Below are 22,737 nucleotides of genomic sequence, written 5' to 3'. Positions count from 1 at the left end.
CAGCACCGCAGAGACCTGGTAGGAGCATCCCTGTCTGGAATTCCTCCTGTGCCTAGACAACGATCAGCCCTGAGCAACATGGGCATCACCTAATTGCATATAGAGGCTTCAGTGAGAAAAAACCAATCCACTTTACAACCTGCCTCCATGAGAATACTCAGACAACACCCACTCAATGTTTTCCAGTAGCCCCAGTCTCCTTCCCCCAAAATGGCACCTGGAAAGTGAAGCTGAGATCTAAGAGCATACAGAAGTCTGCAGCTGGTGAAACAGGTATGAGGTAGTTCTGGATGGAGAAATGATGGCCATCTGGGCGTTTGTGAGAAGAACATTACAGGGAAGGGGGAATAAGAAACCAGGGCTGTTTCTGATGTGCCCACTTGGCTTTGCTAATTCAGCCCTGCTAGACACTTGGTTGCTGGACACCAAAATACTTCCTCCAGTCTTGTGCCCATTCAGGTGGAGTCAAACTGGAGAAAGAAAAGCAGGTGAAGTGCTTACCAAAGTCTGCTAGGTGAACTGAGCCAGAGAAATAGTGTGCATAGCATGAGGAGACCTTAACAAAGCACAGGTGTGTCCTAGAAAAGCCAAGAAGACAACTGCTCCCTGGTGCATCAGCCAACTCCCACCTGTTCTTGCTTCAATAAAGTGCCCTTTGAAAAATACATTAACACATACAGTTTGTGTGTGCATATGTGTGTGTCTGACATATATAAATATATAAATATATGTATATATATATATATATTCCGAATCCAGAGCTCATTCTTAAGTGCACACACCGACATCTGTTTCACATTTTCCAGTTTATCCCAGAGCCTATATGCATTCTTTGATTGCATAAGTAGGCATTAAACACAGTAACGGGGAATGAGAATGGTGGCCACAAGGTTGGAGCCTTCCCAGTAACGCTGGGGTCCTCCCACTCAGGCTGTAAATCTCTGTGTCACTCCATTCAGAAAGTTGAGCCTTGGGCCACCCAATTCACCCCACGATCTACACTCATCACCAATAGCAGGATTTTGATGTCATGGTCACAGGGCCATTCATTGCCAATTATTATCACTTGTGTCATACCCACAATGAGTGGATCACAGTCTCTATATATCCAACTCATGAGTTTCCAAACACTCACATGAAATCGACACACAGAAAGATGGCAATCCTTTACTCTAGTTATATCCTGGACCATTCTGAAAAACACAGTGAAATTCAATGTGTTTCTGTCTTTTTCACCAAAGCATAGCCTTCCAGATCCACATTCCTAGACCAGCAGTGGTAGGAAGCAGAAGGCAAAGGTGAGGAGCTATGCCAGCCAGCAACATGGGAAGCTTGAAATGTTCAGGAAAAACCACTGCCCACTTGAACCACCAGCAGCCTGCTATAAAACGCTCACCTCAACATCCCACCCGTTGGAGAACTGTCCTGAAGTAACTTCAGACCAAAGCTCAGCAGGAGAGTTTCCCTTTCCTTGCAAACAAATGAACCACTGATGCAAGGCACATCCACTTCAACCACCAACCTCCGAAGACGTCAGGCCTACGGGTGTCAGGGGTGAACACCAGATGCAGGCTTCCCCCAAGTCTCCACGGTCAGTACTCCCCACACGCAAGCAAACACATCCTCCACAAGGCACAAGGCAGAGAAGTACATCAACTGTACTCACAGTCTGGTGAGCTTCGGATTGCTCTGGAAAAGCAATTCTGGGAGGACTTGGAGCTTATTCTTGTTCAGACGCCTAGAGAAGAGAGGAAGGGGAAAGGATGTCAAAGAGATGTTAAATCAAAACAAATGGATTCAGTCCCTGCTTCCATCAATCAGTCAACAGGTATTAAGATGCTCTCTAGATCTTTCAATAAGGGATGTTCAGCATATGTAAAGCATCTTCCATCCTGGTGGGGTTTGTAGTTAAGTTGGGGGTGTCAGGAAAACACAGTGGTACACTATGCAGTCATGCGTCCAGCATGGATCCAGGACAGACATCACTAATCAACTGCAGCCTTTTTTCTGCACACGGCTCCAGACAAAACTTTTGAACCACTCTCAATAATGAGCTCCAGGTAACTGTTATCAAGCAATAGAACTGACCTATAAAATATACTCCTACAAGTGTAACTAAAATAGCAGGGAAATTATTCTAGATCATAAGTGATGGTGGTGGGAGTAGAGAGAAGTTGCCATAGGAACAGAGGAGAGGGCAAGGCAGATCAGCACAAACACAATCCCTGTCATCTCGGATCTCAAGACCAGAGCAAGGCTGCATTACGCCTTCCACAAGCTCATGATCTGTTTACCTTTTTGAACTACCTTCCCTACAAAAATGGTTTTAGCACTACATTTTAAGCATTCAAAATGTACTTATTTTTAAAATTTATTGTTATTGGGGAGAAGGAGATTTACAGTCAGAAGGGGAGACAGACAGAAAGATCTTTTATTTACTGGCTCACTGCCCCAACGGTTGCAATCACTGATTTTGAGCTGACCTAAAGCCAGGAGTCAAGAGTTTCTCCGGAATTTCCCTTTCCCATTCAGGTGTAGTGACCCAAGGACTTGACCTATCTTCTGCTGCTTTCCCAGGCCATAAGCAAGGAGCTGGATCAGAAATTAAGCAGCCAGGACATGAACGGGTGCCCAAATGAGATACTGGCACTAGAAGGTGGAGGATTGGCCTGTTAAGCCACCATGCTATCCAAAAAAAAAAAAAAAACAAACTATTTATTTACTTATCAGAGAGAGAGTGAGAGACAGGGAGAAAGTCTTCCATTGACTTGTTTATTTCTCAAATGCCTCCAATAGCCAGAGCTGTTTCAGGCTAATGTTAGAAGCCAGGAATTCAATCAACATGTTCCATGTGGGTGGTTGGGATCTCACATATTTGAACCAACACCTGATGCCTATAAGGATAAGCATTAGCAGGAAACTGGACTGGAAGCAAACGCAGGCAACTCTAATGTGGTATGTGGGCACACCAAGTGGCATTTAATAGTGTATCACATGCACTCCCTAAATATTATACTTTACAAGTGAGCTGAAACTAAAATATATATATTATTGTTACATACTCATTTCAAACCAAAAACTCTTCTCAGTCTTCTAAATTTTAAAAGTAAACATTTTCACAGGCTTCTAACAGTATGGTGGGACTCAGTATGGGTCCGACTGTGCCAAAAGGCGAAGTTGGCCCTGGTCAGGAACCAAGGTTTGGGCATGAAGTGTGGCCTTGAGGCTAGACCCAGCCCACTAGGAATGGCACACATTGGATAGTGGTCAGCATGGTCAATCCAAGCTCTGCTGGGTTTGGTCAATGCTAGAGTCCTCAGGCAAGTGTCCAGCTGTGCTTAGATTAGAAGTCTAGTACCCATGAAGTCACCTTTCTTGAAAATGCTAGGCCGAGACTAAGACATTGCTCCATGTCGGTTTCACGGCCCTCAGCCTCAGCATAATCGGTGAAAAGAGATTCTCTCTTCTCACATGAACCCTTAAACCACTTGCCACGGTTTCAGCAAGATTTGGCTCCCCAACGAGTTCATATGCTTAAACCCCAAAGCAGTAAGTCAGTTCCATGAAGAGGGTGAGGGTTTGATCTGATTATGGTGTCTGAGGGTGGAGTTTGGAAAACGCTTGAATTGGATCCAGCTGCTAGGGTGGGGACTGTGTGACTGAATCCCAGAGGCTCCACAAGGAGACACCACACATAGATAGAGGACAGATACACTCCTTGCTTCCCAGCTCACCATGGGACCCTTCCAGGGACTAACCTCTAAAACTCTGAACCCACATGAGCCTCCTTCCTTCACACATAACCTGTGCTGTATATTTGTTAGAGTGACAACAAGCTGCTTAATCTTTAGTTTCCAGAATAGTTTAGATCCAAAGAGCACTTTTTAGCTTGAATGATTCTTTTTTTTCCAGCTAAAAGAAAAAGAGTATGTCTGATTAAAAGGGACCATTCTACCATACCTATTTTGAAATTAAGTAAATTTAGATAAGCTTCTCCCCCAGTTCTGGCCTGAATTCTGTATTGCCCTCTGAACACACAGACACACACACACACACACACCACACATACCACACATATACACATCAAGTATACAACATTCCTAAGTGGGATTTTGTTTGTATTTCCCTCCTAGGTCAAGAGAGATAAAACAGATCTATCTGGGATCAGATGAAAGTCCTGGAGGGCACAGCCTCTAAGGGAGGGCCATCTAAGACCTTCTGTAATAGTCCCATTTCCAAACATACCCTCGGCTCTTTGGAGACCATGCAATGTATGGCAGGAGTCACTGTGGCAGGAGTGTGCTATTGAGTAGACTCCAGATTGGAAAGAGGCCAAAGAGGAAAATGGCTGGGAAGTTGGACAAGATGGGCTCTCATTCCCTGCTATCTCCGTCAGCAGTCTGACTCTAGTTTTATATTTTTTTAAATTATGGTTAAATTAAAAATAAATACATTTTAAACATTTACCAAATTCAAAAATAAAAATAATTATGGTTAAAAACACATACACAATTTCACACCTTAACAAATTTCCAATCATTTCATTGAAATACAGTCCTTGGCACTCACTCTTCACCCTATACCTGTACCAACTCAAATAGGACTTTTTTTTTAAATTATTATTTATGGCATCCAATGTATTCCTGTTACTAAAGTGGGGGGGAGGGAATAGGGAGTCTGTGCCAGTGCTGTGACATAGTAACCTAAGCCTTTGCCTGTGACACTAGTATCACATGTGGCCACCAGATTGTGTCCCAGCTGCTCTACTCCCAATTCAGCTCCCTGCGAATGGCCTGGGTAAAGCGATGGAGAATGACCCAAGAGTTTGGACCCCTGAACTCATGTGGGAGACTCAGAAAAGCTTCTGACTCCTGACTTAGGAACAGTTCAGCTCCAGCCTTTGGGGTCATCAGAGGAGTGACCAGTGGATGGAACTCCTCTGTGTCTTTCCCTCTGTCTGTAACACTGCCTTTCAAATAAAAGTAAGCTTTAGAAAAAGTATGGGGCTTAGGGAAGTGAGGACAAGGTGGGATCTTGCTTTTTCTTTAGGGTAGTAGTTCCCATCCAGTCAGTGAAAAACCCCTTTAGAGCAAGTGAAAGTCAATGGTGCTGTGGAAGATACCATGTTATGAATATGGGGTGTTCCAGGGCTTCCTCAAGTCTGGCTGTAGCATATGTCACTATTAGAACCCAGTGCAAGCTATCAAATCATTGGAGTTCAGGTTTCATCAGCAAAATCATTCAACTATTCTGGGTTATCATGAGTCTTCAATGAACCACAAATGGGCAAATGCAGTTAAGAACCCAGTAGCCATTATAAACACAATGCTGACTGACCCCTGCCCACATGTTAGATTCTGTGCTGCACGCTGCAGGGAGAGGAGCCCAACCTCACTGGTGTATGAGCAGGTGTTACTACTGACTCTTTCAGCAGATGAGAAATCAAAGGCTGGGACAATAAGCACATTCCCAGTACTGCAGAGTTAGGAAAGGGAAGCAGCAAGGTTTAATCCCAGCCAGTCTGAGCCTGGAGCCCTGGAGGCCATGTGACTTGAAGCCTTTCTACAAATGATAGCTTCCTTCCCTCTTTCTTCCTTTTCCTCTCTCTCTTTTTTTTTTTTCACCCTGGGTTGTCACTGCCTCCACCCTAACCTAGACAGAGATCCACCCTGGAGTAGAATGCCGTCCCTGAAAAGAACTCCCATGGAGATCTCCAGACCAGAACTGGGTCTCTATATAGATCTGTAGGGATCCACCCTCCATTGTCACAGTTGTAGAAAGTCTGGGAAGAGTTACATTCCGAAGATCAATATGCAGTCTAGGCAAAAATCCGAAAACCCGACCCACCACTGCCTACAGTAGGTATGGTGTTGAGTGCATGAAAAACCCTAAACCAGAACTGAAGCTAAAAATAAAAACAGCTTGGCTCTGAGGCTCCCGGAAGGGAAGGAATCATTTGCAGTTCTTTGCCAGTATTTGTGGCTGGACAAAAATAAAGATGCAACCAAATTTAGCCAATTGTGCACTACCGGGTGCTTTATAAACTCTGAATAAGGACTCTGGGGCAGCAGGGCTAGGCTCTGTCCCCAGGCCTTGGGGCCTTTCCGCTTTGGTTAGGATGGGTGACACACCAATTCTTGACATCAGAAAGAGCTTGATGCTACATTTCCCTTTCATTCCAGGATTTAGTCATGTTTACTTAGTTAATAGGTCAGCTGAAAGATCTTTGAAAAACCAGCAAAGACTCCATGTTGCATAAGTTACATTCCCTAAAGGGCTGCTGAACAGGATAATGGCACGGCTCTAATGGAGAAGCAGTTAAGTGCCGGACTGCCAACAGTGCTGCTGGTCATGGTGCGCTCATGCCATCTGCTGCTCTGTTACTCAGGGACCAGAGGTGGAAATCTTGGAGTGCAGGACATACTGGAAGGAAAACTATGACTCCTGGATGTAGTGCAGGACTGAAGGCATGCCAAGCAGAGCTGATTTGATTAGGTCGGTAAACAAGATGTGGGATGAGTCAAAGATGGCATACATAGCCCATGCCTGGGTCTCTGCTCCCTTGAAGATCAAAGCTGCTTCTCAGCCTTTACGATGCAAAAATCAGGAGTATCAAGGTCAAAATCCCATCCAGCTGCTGAGTTGCAAGGTCATGGCACTTTCCAGGCTAAACTGTGAAATTCCAAGTATCAGAGTCCTGTGTCTGTGGACCCATGAAAGGTCATTCTGGATATGTGGAGTCTCTTCTTTCAACCACTTATTTCTCCATTCATCAAATTACCATTTGCTCTTCCATTCATCCATGCATCTATCTAAATAGTCTTTCACCTCTGTAGGGTTTTTTTTTTTTACAGTACATACATCAACAGGTAAGATTCAATTCTTTTATGTAAAAATATTATACACTGGTAGAAGAAAGAGACATGAACCTCTACTACCACCACTCCATCCAAAAAAAAAGTGTCTGATTATTGTATGAGCCAGTGTTTTGTGGAAACACAGAGGAGGGGAAGCTAACCCATTTCCAGCTCAAGGAAGGTTCTCGCAAAGAAAGTTGTTTGGAGATCATCCTTCTTAGATGAGTGTAACACTTCAGGAAACATGAACGGAGAGGTTTGGACTTAGAAAGCAGGGTATAAATTTGCCAGCAGGGTCAGAAGACTGAGAAGGACTGGGGCGTGGGGTACGGATGGAGATATATTGCTGGAGCATGAGGATGATTCAAGAACAGACATGATGGTTTAAAAGTGGTCAGGGGTCACAGCATGAGGGGTCTTGTGGGGATTTTAGCTTGGCTTCTTATAAGGAATAAAAAAGGAGCCATAAAAAGTAACTGCACAAAAGAGTGATTAGGTGTTTTGGAGTTTAGAAGGTTCTCTTTCTTTCATAGCACTAAACCCAGTTTGGAGCAGGGCAACACGGAAGGCAGTGAGACCACAAAGAATAAAGAGCTCCCGAGTAATCAAGTTTTCTGTATGACGACCTGGCTGAGCATGAGAGCAGTATCAGAGTGTAAGAGATGACATGAAGCATGATCAATGGGATATTGTGACAGGATGCAGGAGAAGGATGAGTGAATTACCAGAGGTATCAATTGCGTAACCTCCCTCACTTGCTGGTCTCCAGCTTTGGTAGCCAATCAGCTGAAACAATCACTGAGGAAAAGAAAGCAACAGAAAAGGGAAGGGTACCAGACAGAAGCCAGTGTGTTTAGATTCGGGTTTCCATGTTGCTAACGTTCCTGAAATATGCTCTGTTAAAAGGTTTATTTTATGTATTTGAAAGAGAGATCCTCCATGCACTGGTTCACTCCACAAATGGCTGCAGTAGCTAGGGCTGGGCCAAATCTAAGCCAGGAACCAGGAGCTTATTCTAGATCTTTCATGTGGGTGCAGAGGCCCAAGTACTTAGGTCATCCTCCACTGCTTTCCCAGACACATTAGCAGCGAGACGGAATGTAACTGGAGCAGCTGGGACTCGAACCAGTGCCCACATGGGATGCTGGCGTCACAGGCAGCAACTTTACCTGCAAGCCACAGTGCAAGTTCCCCTCAGATATGTTTAGATAATAGTTGTAGCTGGCAAATAATGCCAATAATACTAAAATCGTGAGTTAGGTATATCAAGAATGTTACATGCACTCTCCTGGAATTCTCACAGACACTCTAAGAGTATGAAGAATACAGAGGACTAAGATCAAGTCAGTCATCCAAATTCAAACTTGATCAGCCTGATGGGGATGGGGTTTGATGCTAAGTGTGTGTCCCTAACTACTGTGTGTGATGATGGCACTCATTGAGCTGTTCCATATGAACATCTTGATTTGTCACCTAACAGGGGAGTGCCCTCTTCTCCTTAGCTTCTGAAGGTCTCTGATTGTGGGCATCCGTCCAAACAGAAGCCATGGCAGCATCCGTTGCACAGGAAACCTTCAAGACGATGTTCTGAATTTTCACTGAATTAAAAGGCAGGGAGGGCCAGTTAGGGAATCATTTCACAGGAGCTTCACAGACATTCAGTCGCTGTCGCACTCACTGGGCCTCACTGACCAGATGGCCAGAAGACGAGCAGAGCTCACAGCTGCCCCTCACTAGGTGAAGGACAGAGGTGAGGAGTCTCAGGGATCCTGCCAGAGTCCGCAGCACAGCGAGCCCTTCCTTTCCCCTCGGGGAGGTGTGAGATGTTCAGCTGCAGAAAGTTCAAGTATGCTAGCCCTCAAAAGTCACCGGACTGATTGTTTTAGTAACGAACTCAATTGGTTTCCCATCTCCAGGCAGTTTCTTCGGCAGGCTGGGTTCTTTTCTGGTCTGCTACTGCTGCTTTCAGAAATGCATGTCCAAGCAACAACAGCCGTAGTGGCTCCGTTACTGTGAGCACAAGTGCCACACAGCTCCTGATGGAAGATGGGGAGGCACAACGCCTCCCAGAGAGCTGGGTTTTCAGGCCAACAAGCCCCAGGAATGACAGAAACTTTCAGGACAAGGACAGGACAAGGGCAGAATCAGATTGCAGAGACCTCAAAGTCCAGCTCAGAGGTGACACTATCCCCTACAAGGACACAGTTGTCCTCATACATCAGGGACAGTAAACTTGAACCTAGGGCCATCAAAACAGTAGAGAGCCCCAGTATGGGGTCCTTTCTACCAGGTGTTCACTAAAACCCATGAGGGCCTCACAATTACCTGGTTGGTTCACCTATCCAACGAAGCAAACTCTGACATTTTTCTTGCCATATGTTCATAATGCACATTGAAGGTTCGATGATCAATTCAGTAGGTAGGCCAGCTTGTGGTAAGTGAGTGGATTATACTAATCATGATCAGACAGGGCTCCGACATGTGAGGCTAGAAAGCTGAGCAGCTCATTGCCTTAGTGCCCTGAGCCCTTAGTTGAGTATCTGCTGTGGTCTGGCTTTGTGGCTTTCTTTGTTGGGTGGGGGACAGACAGTTGTACTGAGACATACCAGGCTTCCTTTTAATAGCAATAAGGGAGCAGCCCAGGATTTATTTTGACTATTGAGAAGAAGTCAACCTGAACTTTGTCCTCCACACAATTCAGCATTTGCTCAATGACATTTATGTTGGCTGGTGCCAGATTCAAAAATCAGTTATTTTTAGTTTACAACTTTCTTTTTTTTTAAATTAATTACATTGCATTATGTGACACAGTTTCATAGGCTCTAGGATTCCCCCAACTAGGAGTTTATTACTTTCAAAGGTTCTAATAGCAATTAAAAATCCCTATCTTTGACATTTCTGTAGGAAAACTTTGTTGTCTCTCATTTTAAAATCCTGGAGCATTTTTTTTCTCTCATTGAAGTTGTTTATGAGACAACTTCTTAAAAGTAACTTATACATTATTTTTGGAGCACAATGATTATGTAATAGCAAACCATGTACCTCATCGGATACCTGAGAGGGTTGAATAGTTTAACATCTGCAAAGGGCTTTGCAGTATTTCTCCAGGATGCAATAACTGATACCAACCACAGCTACTGTTATTGTCATTATCATCGTCACGACGCACCGTGACAGTGCAGAAATACAGGCGATTTCTTTCTCCTGCACGTACGATTGTATAGGTCAGCAAGGCAGTCACAAATGAACTCCAAGGTGTCAGTGGATTAACACAAGAAATCTGTGTTCCACACATGCAAAAAGGGCTCGCTGCCTCTTAAACGATGCTTCAGAGAACATGTGGTCCTGACAGCTACTGTGTCAGGAGAAGAGAGGGTGGCAAGAAGATTCCAACACTATCTGGGATCACTTCTGTACTCAGTCTACCGGCCGGAACTAGTCGCAGGGCACCAACTGACTTGCAAAAGAAGCTAGGAAATCCATAGGAACACACTGGTATACTTGGTGAGGACTCTCTGAAAAAGCTTATAAGGCTTTGATGCCTTAACCATCAAAGCAATAGGAATTTTCTCCGTGTCCTCGTCCTTCGCTCCTTCCTCTTGTATTTTTAAATAGGGCATTTGCCATGTGCTAAAAGGTATGAAAAAGGTTTTATATGTTGTATACCATTTCTCTTTTTTAAAATCCTTATTTCTCATTATAAGGTTTTGTAGGTATAATGCTTCCCCTCTTTCCCTTTCATTCCTCTCTCCCCATTCTTCCATCCCCTTGTCCTCTATATTTTACACTAATACAGTCCTTGTGCCATGGTCTTGACTCCAGCTTTCTGCTCTTTACGTATATTGTGATATTGTAGGTACAAGCAATGGCAGAGAATCTTGTATTCTGTTGTCTAGTATACTTAACAGTTTTATCGGGGACCTTCTTTTACTTGGGAATAGAGCTGCATACAGTTTTTTGTTTCCAAGTACTCTGGTCTCCATTACACCATTTGTTTATGAGATTACACATGTATTCTTGTTTACCTGTATATCTTTTTTTCTTTGGTATTTTGGACATAAGTTGTCTTATATCAAAGAGAATATACAATATTTGTTCTTTTGGGATTGGCTTGTTTCATTGAGCATAATGGTCTGCAACAGGGACAATTTTGCTGCAAATGGTAAAATTTCATTCTCCTTAATGAATGAGTAGTATTCCACAGAGTAGATGTACAAGTTTCTTCATTCAATCCTCTTTTGACTGGCATATACGTTATTTCCAGTCTTTGCTATTGTGGATTGTGCTGCTACAAATGCAGGGATGCAGGTTGCTTTCCCATATGTAGTATCATTTTAGAATATATTCCCAGGAGTGAGTTTGCTTGGTTATATGGTAGATGAATATTCAGTTTTCTGAGAACTCTCCATACTGTCTCCCATAGTGGCTGCACAAGTCTACAATCCCACCAGCAGTGAAGTGGGGGACTTTTATCCCTACAGTCTCGCCAGTAGGTATTTTTTTCTGTATGTAGGCCGTTCACTTCATTTTAAACAGGACTCCTAAAGCAGATGCTGTTACAGTCATTGTTTTAATGAGGAAACTGAGACACGGAATGTTTTCTACGTTTATCCAAAACCACAAAGCTGACAAGTTGAAGCCTTGAATAGAAGTCTTTTGGATACCAAAACCTGTGATTTGAACATTCTTTTCTTATTTTGATTCCTTAATTCTTTGGTGCTTGTTTAACCAGGAGGTTGCCCAAAAATCTTAGAAAGGAGGCAGAATAAGAAATTATTTGCCAATACTATAGATGGACAAATCAAGTCAGAGTAAATTAGGAAATTGATTTTGTGTTCCTTTGGCTTTGTTCTCTAGTGTTTATTGCCAGCCCTACAAATAGAAGAAGGCTCTGAGAATTTCAGGAAATCACTGCTCCCAGGGCAGGTGGGAAACCTTTGACTATTTTGTAGGAGGATTTATTATTGTTTCTCTATCAAACTTAATGAGATCATCCAATCAAAAGTTTTCCTACTGTGTTCTCAGCAAGTGCCTGCCCTAAATGCCATATGTAGATACCATAAAGATGCTCTTCTAGAACACTCTGGGCCTTTTTCAGGATCTCCCCTTACTGAGATCCAACTCAGAGCCCCAGCATGAAAACAAGCAAAAAGACCCCCAAACACCCACCTTTGAACTTTTCTGCCCCTCACATTGGACCAATTTTCTTCCAATTACACGGTTGTTAATGAAATGCACAGCTCCCCTATGGCCTAATGCTGCCTTGCCTGTGACCCCTGCCCCTGCGGCTGCCATATGTCCCTAATACTCCTGCATCCGGTAGACCTTGATTTCAGCAGAAGAGGAAAGGTTGGGGAAGAATCCAGTCTAGACAGCTGCACTGGGAAACTCCTGGCGATACAGAGAGTGAGCCAATGTGCCAAAAGGGTCCTTGGTTGCAGGGTGGTCCTAGGGTGACTAAGTCATCTTTGCCTAGAACAATGGAGAGAAACCCCCAAAGTCATAGCCAATAAACACCCTTATCTAGGACTAAGTCAAGAGCATGAGTCTCTGGGCACATCCCAGAGGACTGTGCATGTAATCACACTGCTACTTGGAGGGCCTGCGCCCGAGGGAAACACGTCTAGGCTAGAATAAAGCACATACTTAGGCATGCACAGACACATATGCACACAGACACATACACACAGACTCCACAGAAATAATTCACATACAACTTAGTTAGGTCATATATATTCTCCAAAAAGGACAGGTCCTATCCAGGACAGTAAAGACCACTCACACTGGCTAACACTCCGAATCCTATGGTGACATCTGCACACTACATCTCATAATGGGGCCAAACAGCAGGGCAGCTCGTGAGACTCAATGATCACACAGACTTTCCCTCTCTCAGTGGTTTTGCACAAGCTTGTCCCCTTTTTACCTTGCTACCAGAGTAAGAGCTGCAGAGCAGTTACGGAGTAGTCTAATACTGAAAATAACCTGAATATAGAGCAAACAAGATATACTAATGGATAAGACGTGAGGAATGAGAGCAAGGAATGTCAAGGTAGAGGTTTAGGTTTTGGCAAGTGCATTGAAGATGTTAGAACTGTGGTTGCCAGTGACAGGAGAAGGCTGAAGGCAGAACAGTACTGGGGAGGCAGGGAATGGATTAAGGTATCTTATATGTGCCATATATCATATGTAGCACTTTATTCCTATAGTATTTATATACCAAATTATCTATTAAATAACAAATTATCTACTAATGTTAGTACACATTAGTTCACATATAATATACATATTTGATATACACTATACTATATACAAATATGATATATAGTAGATATTGTTTCATTATATTATTACCAAGTAAAGATGGATAAATGTTTGGCAACTGGATATGTAAATCAAGAATAAGATCTGCTTAGAGATGTAGATAGTATCTGAAGTCACAGTGATGTGATCAGGAGTGATGAAGACAAAGGAGACAAAAGGTGTAAGGCGTGAATTCTGAAAACAACCATCAGACACTGGAGAGAGCAGAGAGTAGCCACAGTATAGTCGGAGGAGGAGAAAGAGGGAGTGAAGCTGCAGCACATGAGCCAAGAAAGGCTTCCAGGGAAGGAGAAGTAAAAGGGAGGAGGGGGAGAGAAAATGGCTCACCAGCATTGCTGAGAGGTGGAGACAGGTAAGGCTGACATTGAATCTAGTAAGATGGAGCTCAGTGTTGACCATGGAAAGAACAGCTTGGCCTAGAGACAGGTATGAATGCTAACTGGAATGGCTCAAGAATGATCAGGAAGAGAACATGAGACAAAAAATACTTTAAATGTGTTGTTGCAGTAAAGGGGACAGAAACAGGTGGGCAGGGAGGAGGAGCTGTACAGTCAAAGGAACCTCTGTTTGCTTTCACTTTTTGAACATACTGGACACTGAGATTCGCTCAGAGGCAAATGCTAAAGACAAGGCTGCAAAAGAGGACTAATGGGTGCTGCCAGGGATGATAGGAAAATTCTAAAAGTACTGCTTCCAGACAGACAACAGGAGTCTGAGAGCCAAGGGGATGGCAGTGGTCTTTGAGAGGGCAAGCAACAGTCATATGCAGCAATAGCAGGGAAGGCACTGAGGGTAGCAGATAGTGTACCAGAGATGTGGCTACAAGAAACTGGAAAACTCCATCTGGTTTCTCGGTGAGAAGGAAGCTAGACGGTCGGCAGAGATTAAGAAATGAGGAGAAGGTGTGGTGTTGGATGACAGAGAAGAGTGAGAAGTAGCTTTCTTTGAAACTGTGGAGGCTTGCTGGGCAGCAGCTAGTGCCCAAAAGATCATGGTGATCCTAAGTTGTGAGACTGGACTGCACAAGCAGGCGTTTCTCTTCAGCCACATATAAGTTCCCCTTGCATTGTCTGGGGGCTGTTACTATCAATGTGAGATTGAATTCAGCCAAGGTCACCTTTTTAAGAAATAAGGAGTCAAAAGAGTTGAGGAAATGGGCTTATGATGATTATAAAAGTGAGCCATGAAGTCTATGCTGAGTAAGGAGGGAGAAGAGGCCATTACACAGATGAGTGACAGTGATAAGATGACAGAGTCTGGATCAAAGGACCCTGTGGGTTTCAAGAACCCACAGACCACAGAGCTGAAGCTCAGGGAGTCTGTGCCACAGCCAAAGCCATGTCCCAGGGCTGCGTGATTCCTTATAAACCACAGCACCCTTCTGACCCTTGCTCTTCTCCATGAGTACAACCAATGAGTTAGATGAGATGATTCCTAAAACCACCAATTACATTCTCTCAGGCTCAGATACACGCTTGAATTCTAAGTCTAGCTCCCAATGAGCTATGTGCCTCTATTCTTTAACTTTCCCACCCCTTATTTATTCTGTATGAGAACTGGGAATCATGGTACCTTCTAGACTATCCATTCAAATATTCAATGTCATGAGAGGAGCATTTTCTGGTCTGTTTTGTTAATTGAAATAGGAACTTAGAAAAGTTTACTCAAAGTAATGGTGTTCAATCAACATTTGCCAGTTAGTTTATTGGCTGGTTGAATGAATGAATGAATGAATGATGGATCTGTGAATACTTAACCTCTCACAGAATTGCTGAGGGACCAATAAGATGAAGACAGTGATCTTTGTAGAAAACAAAGCGCTGTAACTTGTTGGGCAATGTTGTCCAAGAACTCTTGTGTGGGCTATTTCACTTCTGACTATGAAAACCAGAGTACTTCATTAGAAACCTTCTGGGGCTATTACAACCAAGTTAGCAACTGGAGGATCATGACCACTCAAAGCAGAATAAGCATCCTGCTCCAAAGAACAGCTGAGAGTTTGGTGCATGAGGCCTATGCCCTCTGATTGGCTTAATGGGGTATGAGGGCAACGTGAGGGCAACTGCACAACAGAGTGAAGCAACAGTTGGGAGAGTCCCACGCGGGTGGGTCCTCAGGAATGAATCTCTACAAGAAAATGAGGGAAGGATCAAAAGGCCCCCAAAATGTAACTCGCCTTTTCTGTGCTTAGTAGGAACAAATATGCAAGAGCTCTGTCATGGGCAGGGAAGGGGGGACTGAGAAGTTAGTACTGCTCTCTAAAAGCCCAAGACATTAAACATGCCATGAGCCTCCTATGGTTAACTTCTAGCCTTGTCTACTAGGAATTAAGATGGAAAAAACGTTCAGGAAGTTATCAGGATTTTTTTCCCTCTCCTTTAAAAGCCCTAGAACGATGTTCTAAACAGAATGGCATGAGATCACGAGCTCAGCCCTCAGTCTCCCTGTCCTCTCTGGGTTATTCTAGGCCTTTCAGCTGGATCTCCAAGCCAGGTAGGAAACTGACAGATGCAAATTGAAAGAGAAATATTAAAGCTAGCGGATGTCATAGAGGGCAGGTGGGACACAGCACAAATGTTCTGGAAGTATACTGTTTAAAATGATCCTGTTTGAACTCACTGGCCTTTACCTTTGTTCTGAATAAGTTCAAACTGAGAAGGGAAGAAAAAAGTTCTGACAGTTAAGCATTCAGATATTCCAAGCTTGTGAATGACACATTTTTCATTCATTTTTGTTCTAAACGCTCACATTCTGCCAGCTCTGTTAATGATGATGTGTTTCTCTGTGTTTATCTAGGCATTTAGATATAAATCTACATATCTAGCAACAACAACAAAAAAATTGTCTAAGACTTCTCAGGCATGAGCCCAAAGAATGCAGAGTAATTATCTGTGACCAATTCTCATTTATAGCTAATTAGAATTTTTCTTTCTCCTAACATTTTCTTCCTGGTTCAGGTCCAAGGTGTTTTTTTTTTTGTCTTATTTTTTCCACAGAAAAAAAGAAAATACCTGGATATTATTAGAACTATAGAGTGGAAAGAGAATAAGCTGAAAGGGGGAAAGGGATGCTGTACAGATTACAATATTGCTTTGATGTGATTCAATCTTTCTTAGCTTATTCCTTTTTCTTGAATGCTTTTCCAGCACGTGAAGGTTTTCTCAACCCTCTGGCTATTGCATTTGAACCAAACTCTGCAGAACAGTTTAAGAACTCCCTGTTCACCCTGCTCACTCCCACCTCAGGCGAGCAGTTCCCCTATTCCAACCACAGCTCGCAGATCCTATCCAAACTTGCTGGCGTTTCAAACTGAATCCCAGATGTTCACTTAGTGAGAAATAAATGAATGGCCCAGGCTGTGGACTGAACCAGTGAGCCTCACAAATAGATTCCAGGTGTGCTGGCCTCTGGCTCACTACCTTGCTCTCCCTGTAGTGTGCACAAATGCATGCGTGTGCGTGCGCATACACACATACACAGAGTTCTATCCCAAAAAGAATCAGACCTCATCCCCAGAACTACAGCTGCTGGAGAATGGACAGAGCTAGTTATCGTACATGAATTGAATCTTTCCAATTTTGAATGAAGACCAACAGCTCCAAACACACACTCCTAAATCATAACAGGTGTGTGTTCAAAATCAGCTCTGGCTTGAAAAAGCTGAGAAGCGCTCATCTACCTAATCTGGCTAAATATTTCCTTGTCACATCAAGACACTTCCTGCATTACCTCCTGTGCTATGATCTGAACGTCCACATCCCCTAAAAATTCCCATGCTGAGATTTAAAGCCTGAAGCCTACAGTGTTGGGTAGAAGGGCCTTTGCCAAAGAATTCAGTCAGGAAGCCGGATAATCAGGATAGGATTAATGCCCTTAGGAAACAGACCTTAGAGATAACTTCCTTATCCCATCTACAACATGAGGACATGGTTAGAAGGCACCATCAGGTGCCCAACACAATGGCTCAATTGGCTACATCCTCACCTTGCAAGTGCTAGAATCCTATATGGGTGTTGGTTTGTGTCACAGCTACCCCACTTCCCATCCAGCTCCCTGCTTGTGGCCTGAAAAAAAGCAGTGGAGGATGGCCCAAAGCCTTGAGACCCTGCACCCATGTGAGAGACCCAGAAGACGTTTTTGGTTCCTGGTTTCAGATGGGTCCAACTCCAGTTGCTGAGGCTATTTGGGGAGTGAACCAGTGGATAGAGGCTCTTTCTGTCTTTGCTCTCTCTGTAAATCTAATCTACTTTTCCAGCAAAAATAAATAGGAGAAGGAAGAAAAAGAAAAGAAGGAGAGGGAGAAGGAAAGAAGGAGGAGAAGAACAGAAGAAGAAATTCTAAGTTGTCATTATTTCTTAAGAAGAGGTTAAAGAAAAAGAAAGGAAGTTGACTTAGAGTCAAATTAAAGATAATAATAAATAGGAACAGTATAGGGATCTCAGGGATTGAAACAAAAAATATATAAAAAATACAGAAATAATTGGCATTTGGGAACCACTGTCTTGAGCAATGACCGGTTATAGATGTTTCCTGAATTGGACTGAAATGAAGAAATTATCAGTAGGAAGAAAATTCTTGTATTAATGGTATGCAAGATGTGTTGGAGGCAGGGAAGGAGACAGGAGAACCAATGGGAGCAAACCTGAGCAGACCATTGTACCAGTCAGAATGAGAATTAGGGGGCTGGTGCTAGATGAGCTGGAAGGGATAGGAAGAAACAAGGAACACTTGGTGGCACCTGGATGCAAACAACTGGAACAGTGAGGAGGCGTGCCAGACTGTGTCACCCTGTCCTAATCTTCCTTCCCTGTCACAGAATTGTACACCCAAAGCTTTGGCTATGTGTCCTGGCTATACTTCCCATTAAACATTTCCTTGTCCACTGGTGTTGGACTTGATCACATAATTTGACTTGGTTAACAGAAGGTTGGGTTATGATGTCCTCTTATTTCATCTGCCTTTAGTCCTCAGAAAATAACATCTCAGCTATGAGACCGAAGAGGAAGAATCACAGGAAAGACCCTGAACTCAATCCTAAATCCCAGTGTTGCTGAGCCTACACGAGATTAGCCAATGTCAGCCAAACCCAACCAGTCCATAACCCACATGTGAGGCAAATAAATGTCTCTGTAAACCAAAGAAATGCGCAAGTTGTTTGGCTAGAGTGGAACATTAGTTCATATTCATATAGGAGGAAGAGTTGGTTTGAGACTTGCACGTCTTTTAAGTAGCTCCCTCCAAGTGATCATTTCCAAATACATATTAGTCAAATGATTCCTTTGCTTACCTTCCAATTCTTCTCCATTTACTCACACTGGAGGTCAAAAATCATATGAGCTACATATCCCTACACCATCTGCCCACTCCCCTATCCTTTTACCTCTCAAAATATATGCTTCCCCCCATACTCTGCACTGTCTTACCCTGCTCCAGTCACCTGGCCTTCCTCTCCTCCAGGAATACATAAGGGTGTCTGTCCTTTGGTTTTCTTTTTTGCTTTTCTTTTCCTAGAAAACACACCCCCTGGATATCCCAGTATCTTATCTTTCCTCTTTCTTACCTTTCAATCTCTGCTTGTAATGCTTCATTTTCTACTGCCAATAACACAGGCAATGGGTGGGTTAGCCAGAAAGGAGATTTATTTTGGTTCACAGAATTCTTGCGACCGTCTTATTGGCCAGAGTTCTGAGGTGGCATGTGATATTGTATGGCAAGAGACGTGTGTATGTGGTGTTTGTGTGTGTGTGTGTGTGTGTGTGTGTGTTTTCTGGTCTCTCTTCTAAGAAAGCCACCAAGATTCAATCATGGAGATGCCTCCCTGATGACCTTGTCTAATCCTGATCACCTCCACAAAGCTCCATCTCTGAACACTATAATCACATTAACTTCCTGTCTGTTAATATCTCATGGTGAGGACCCAAATGCCAACAAGACTTTTGGGGGTGAAGGGAACATGCCATCTTCAAACCACAACTCTGCTCCAAGATTCCTTCCTCCAGAAAATCTGCCTCAATGCAGTCCTCCAATCTCAGACCTAGTGCCCTTCTTTACAGATATTTTAAAGCTTATATCTAACTGTATATTTCACTTAGCTATTTGGCTTACTATCTGTATTCTCCCACTATAAATTCTGTGTAGGTAAGGATTTGTTCAATTCTGACTATATCTTCAACACCAAAAATAGTGCCTGCTACATGGCACAATAAATATCTGTCAAGTAATTGAATCGAGGTTACTTCAAGCGCTCTGTCTTGTGACAATGGGCATAACAGTGATGTCTCTGACAGACTCAGGAGCTTGAGAAGAAAAACAAGTATGGAATGAAGTGAGGGAAGCCAAATGAAGGGAGAGTACAAAGGGCATCATCCACCTGTCAGGAAGGGCTCACCAGGATAGCGCTGGGAGACTGTCATTTACTACTGACATATTCATCAAATCTCAGTGTGCTCATCTGGTAAACTGAGGCTAAGCACCCCAATCCCAAAACCCCAATGTTCAGGATGCTTCAAACTGTGAAGCTTTTTGAGCACTGACAATTCCACAAGTGCAAAATTCCACATATGACCTAACAAATAATGGTCAAAATGAAGGTACGATCAAACCATTGCATGAAATTACCTTCCAACTACGTATTTCAGCTGTATAGGAAATTAACATGAATTTGGGGCTTGAATTTGAGTTACATCTCCAAGATGCAAATAACCACAAATCTGAAAGAAAAAATCCAAAATCTGAAAGACTTCTGGCTCCAAGCATTTCAGATAAAGGATATACAGGTTGTGTCACACACACTTCCATCCTAAGGAAATTCTAGGAACTAAGATAACACGAAGGGTCCAGAAAGAACCCTGCCTGACATAAAGGTAGTGCTTGATACCTGGTACCGAGGACAAGAGCCTCTGCCACTTCACAGAGTGCCTGCCCAAGGGCAAAGAAGGTGGCATAAGCAGTTTGCTGCTGGGACAAGGCAGCAGGCAGTGGATACCCAATGTGTCTCAGGAGGTGAATATCATGACAGGCAATGAGGGCCTCGAGGATACACGGGGGCCTACATGAAAAAAGCAGCAGAGAAAAAATCCAAGAATGACAGTAAACAGGTGTTACTAGGAAACTCAAGAAAGTCCAGCATAGCGGAAGAAGCCCTCCAGGGATCCCAATCAAAATCACTAGGAAAGTTAGGGCAAGTTTGTGTATGGGGGATGGTGCTTTAGGGGCAGCAAGGGGTGGAAATGGGCAGAGTCCTTTAAATGTATGTATCGTAAGGCTGGGTCACAGGGACTTCCTGCCTGTCTTCAAGCGATGGAACAAATGACACGTGTGACTCTGAACAGAAATCAGCTGCCACCTCCTCTTGGATGTCTGGTACACTTGTCCATCAAGATCATGGTCATCTGCCCATGCTCAAACTTCCTCTTGCCCTTGTGGTCCCCAGCTGAGAGAACAGTTCTTTCAGGTTCTATTCCCCACACCTGGTCCTCTCTACATGCCATCCATCACTGTGTGTTGGAATACTGCCTCTTCCATGCTTCCAAACTCTCCCTCCTTGCGCTAAGTTCCACTGCCACTCCCCAGTTCAGCTGCCACAGTCTCGCTCCTTCCTCTGGGTGACTGAAATCAGCTCCCCTACCCTGTCTGCCTCCATCTTTGCTCCTCACCCTCCCATGCAGCACCCGCTGTCACTTTCTCTGCAATATTTTCCTTTCTCCTTTGCTTCAGTAACCCCTATGCTGCCTCCATGTCTCAGCTCAGAGGGCTCCTCTTTCACGAAGGCTGCCCCAACCTCCTCTCTAACCCCAGAGACCACTGTCACTATTTTCCCTTTGTTGTACAATGTTATTTACTGGTCTTCTTTCATCTGACTGGAAACACAAGGTGATAAACACTTTCTAGAAAAGTTTTGCAGGCTTTAGGTCATCCCTCACAATGACTCTCTTCTGCTGATGTGGTGTAAACACAGTCACAAATAATACATAAACGAGTGTTCGTAGCTGACTTCCAAAACAACTTTGTAAAGACAATGCAATGGGCCACATTTGGACCCACGGACTATAGTTTGGCCATCCCTGCTATAGTTCATCCCAATGCTTCTGGGTGAAGAATACCTGACATACCAAGATGTTTAATAAACATTTCTTAAAAAGGAGAGACTGAATGAATATATAAGTAAGGGAATGGTACATTTCAAAGGCCCGGCTAACCTTATTTGAGAAACCATTTTTTTTTCCTGAAATTAAATCCCTGTTTTAGGAGCTGTGTCTTTTCTGTTTCCCTTCATGTCTAAAGCTGTGCCCAAAATAACAACAGTAACAACAGCGCCACAAATTGAAGAGCACCCTTAAATACACATTATCATGACTAAGCTATCCTAGCCCAGATTCACTCTAGGAGCTATTGTCATCCTCCACTAATACAAGAGAAAACCTCAAAGGTTCCCCTGGGGTGGGGCCATGCCTTGCCTTATGATCTATTGTGCGGTGCCTGCAATGCAGTCCTTGTGTTGGGCTTGTTCCTCTCAAATCCTCATGGTAGATCTGAAACCATGCCTCTCTTGATGTCTCAGCCCATGTGCCAGGCCAGCCTGCCCTAAGGGTGGGTATATTATGCAGATCACATACCCTTCACTCCAATTCCTTCTCTAATTGACCTCATTTGAGCCTGACATTGTTCACTCTTGTCTAGATTCTCTCTGCTTAGCGCCTTGCCAACCCTTGCAGCTTCAATCACTGTTTTCCTTCTTCCACCTTTCTTCTGCTCTTCCCTGGTCCCCCCATTAACCCCCAGGAAGTTCTAATGTCAGCATGACACGTTTCAAAGGGCACTGCACAATGGATCATATCTAGAACTTGAAAAGTGTGAGAAAAATTCTAGAGATGAGAAATGCTCTGATAGAAGCAGTAGCAAGCTCAGCAGTCTTCCTACAGAGATTCAGCCAATTACTGGAAACACTTCCTTTGGCTGGAAAGCTCACCGCGGACTGGGACATGGGGAAGAACAAGCTGTAACGTTAAACCCCAAAGGGTTGTGCTTTGCTCCGAGGTCCTGATTTCATTTCTAATTCCTCGATGTTTATCTGCAGCACGCTACCCCTGAGCATGGAAGGGCTCCCAACAAAAGCATATCCTTTGTGGGGAAGCTGCAGGCAGCTCTTTCAGCCCAAATTTGTCTTTTCCCTCTTCTTTGGTCATGAATGTCTGCATTTTCACCCTGAGCTCAGCAGTACACCACAGCTCACAGCTCTGGTTTCAGTCTGACTTATGCACCAAGTGGAATCGCGAGGATGAGATGCGTGGCCTGGATGGTAATTGCTCATTAGCCATCTGTGCATGCTGCGCTCCGTTAAAAGACAAGAGTAAGAATGTGAGCCGCCGTTACCTGGGAGTCCAGCTACCGACACACGTGGAAACCATCCGGAGAGACCTCAGGTTCAATCCGCAGCTTGGCCACATATTTATTTCTCACTAAAATAACATCTGGCTTTCATTTTTTGGTGACAACTCGTTTGGACAAGACCTTGAGTAGGTTTTAAAAAAATGAGACTTTCCACCCTGCCTCCAGC

General features: G+C 43.7%; 1 protein-coding gene across 2 annotated transcripts in view; it reads right to left on the bottom strand.

The window, feature by feature from the left end:
* SLIT3 (slit guidance ligand 3) overlaps nt 1-22,737 on the bottom strand; it is a 586,046-nt gene that overhangs the window by 478,651 nt on the left and 84,658 nt on the right. For both annotated transcript variants that reach the window (XM_040983330.1, XM_040983243.1), the window contains exon 4: nt 1,667-1,738. In XM_040983330.1, the coding sequence (XP_040839264.1) occupies nt 1,667-1,738 (72 nt within the window). The remainder of the gene's footprint in view (nt 1-1,666; nt 1,739-22,737) is intronic.

This window comes from Ochotona curzoniae, unplaced genomic scaffold (assembly GCF_017591425.1).
Source record: "Ochotona curzoniae isolate NIBS_2020 unplaced genomic scaffold, NIBS_Ocur_1.0 contig_1, whole genome shotgun sequence".
NCBI classification, from domain to species: Eukaryota; Metazoa; Chordata; class Mammalia; order Lagomorpha; family Ochotonidae; genus Ochotona; species Ochotona curzoniae.
This window is presented reverse-complemented; position numbering and strand designations above follow the sequence as displayed.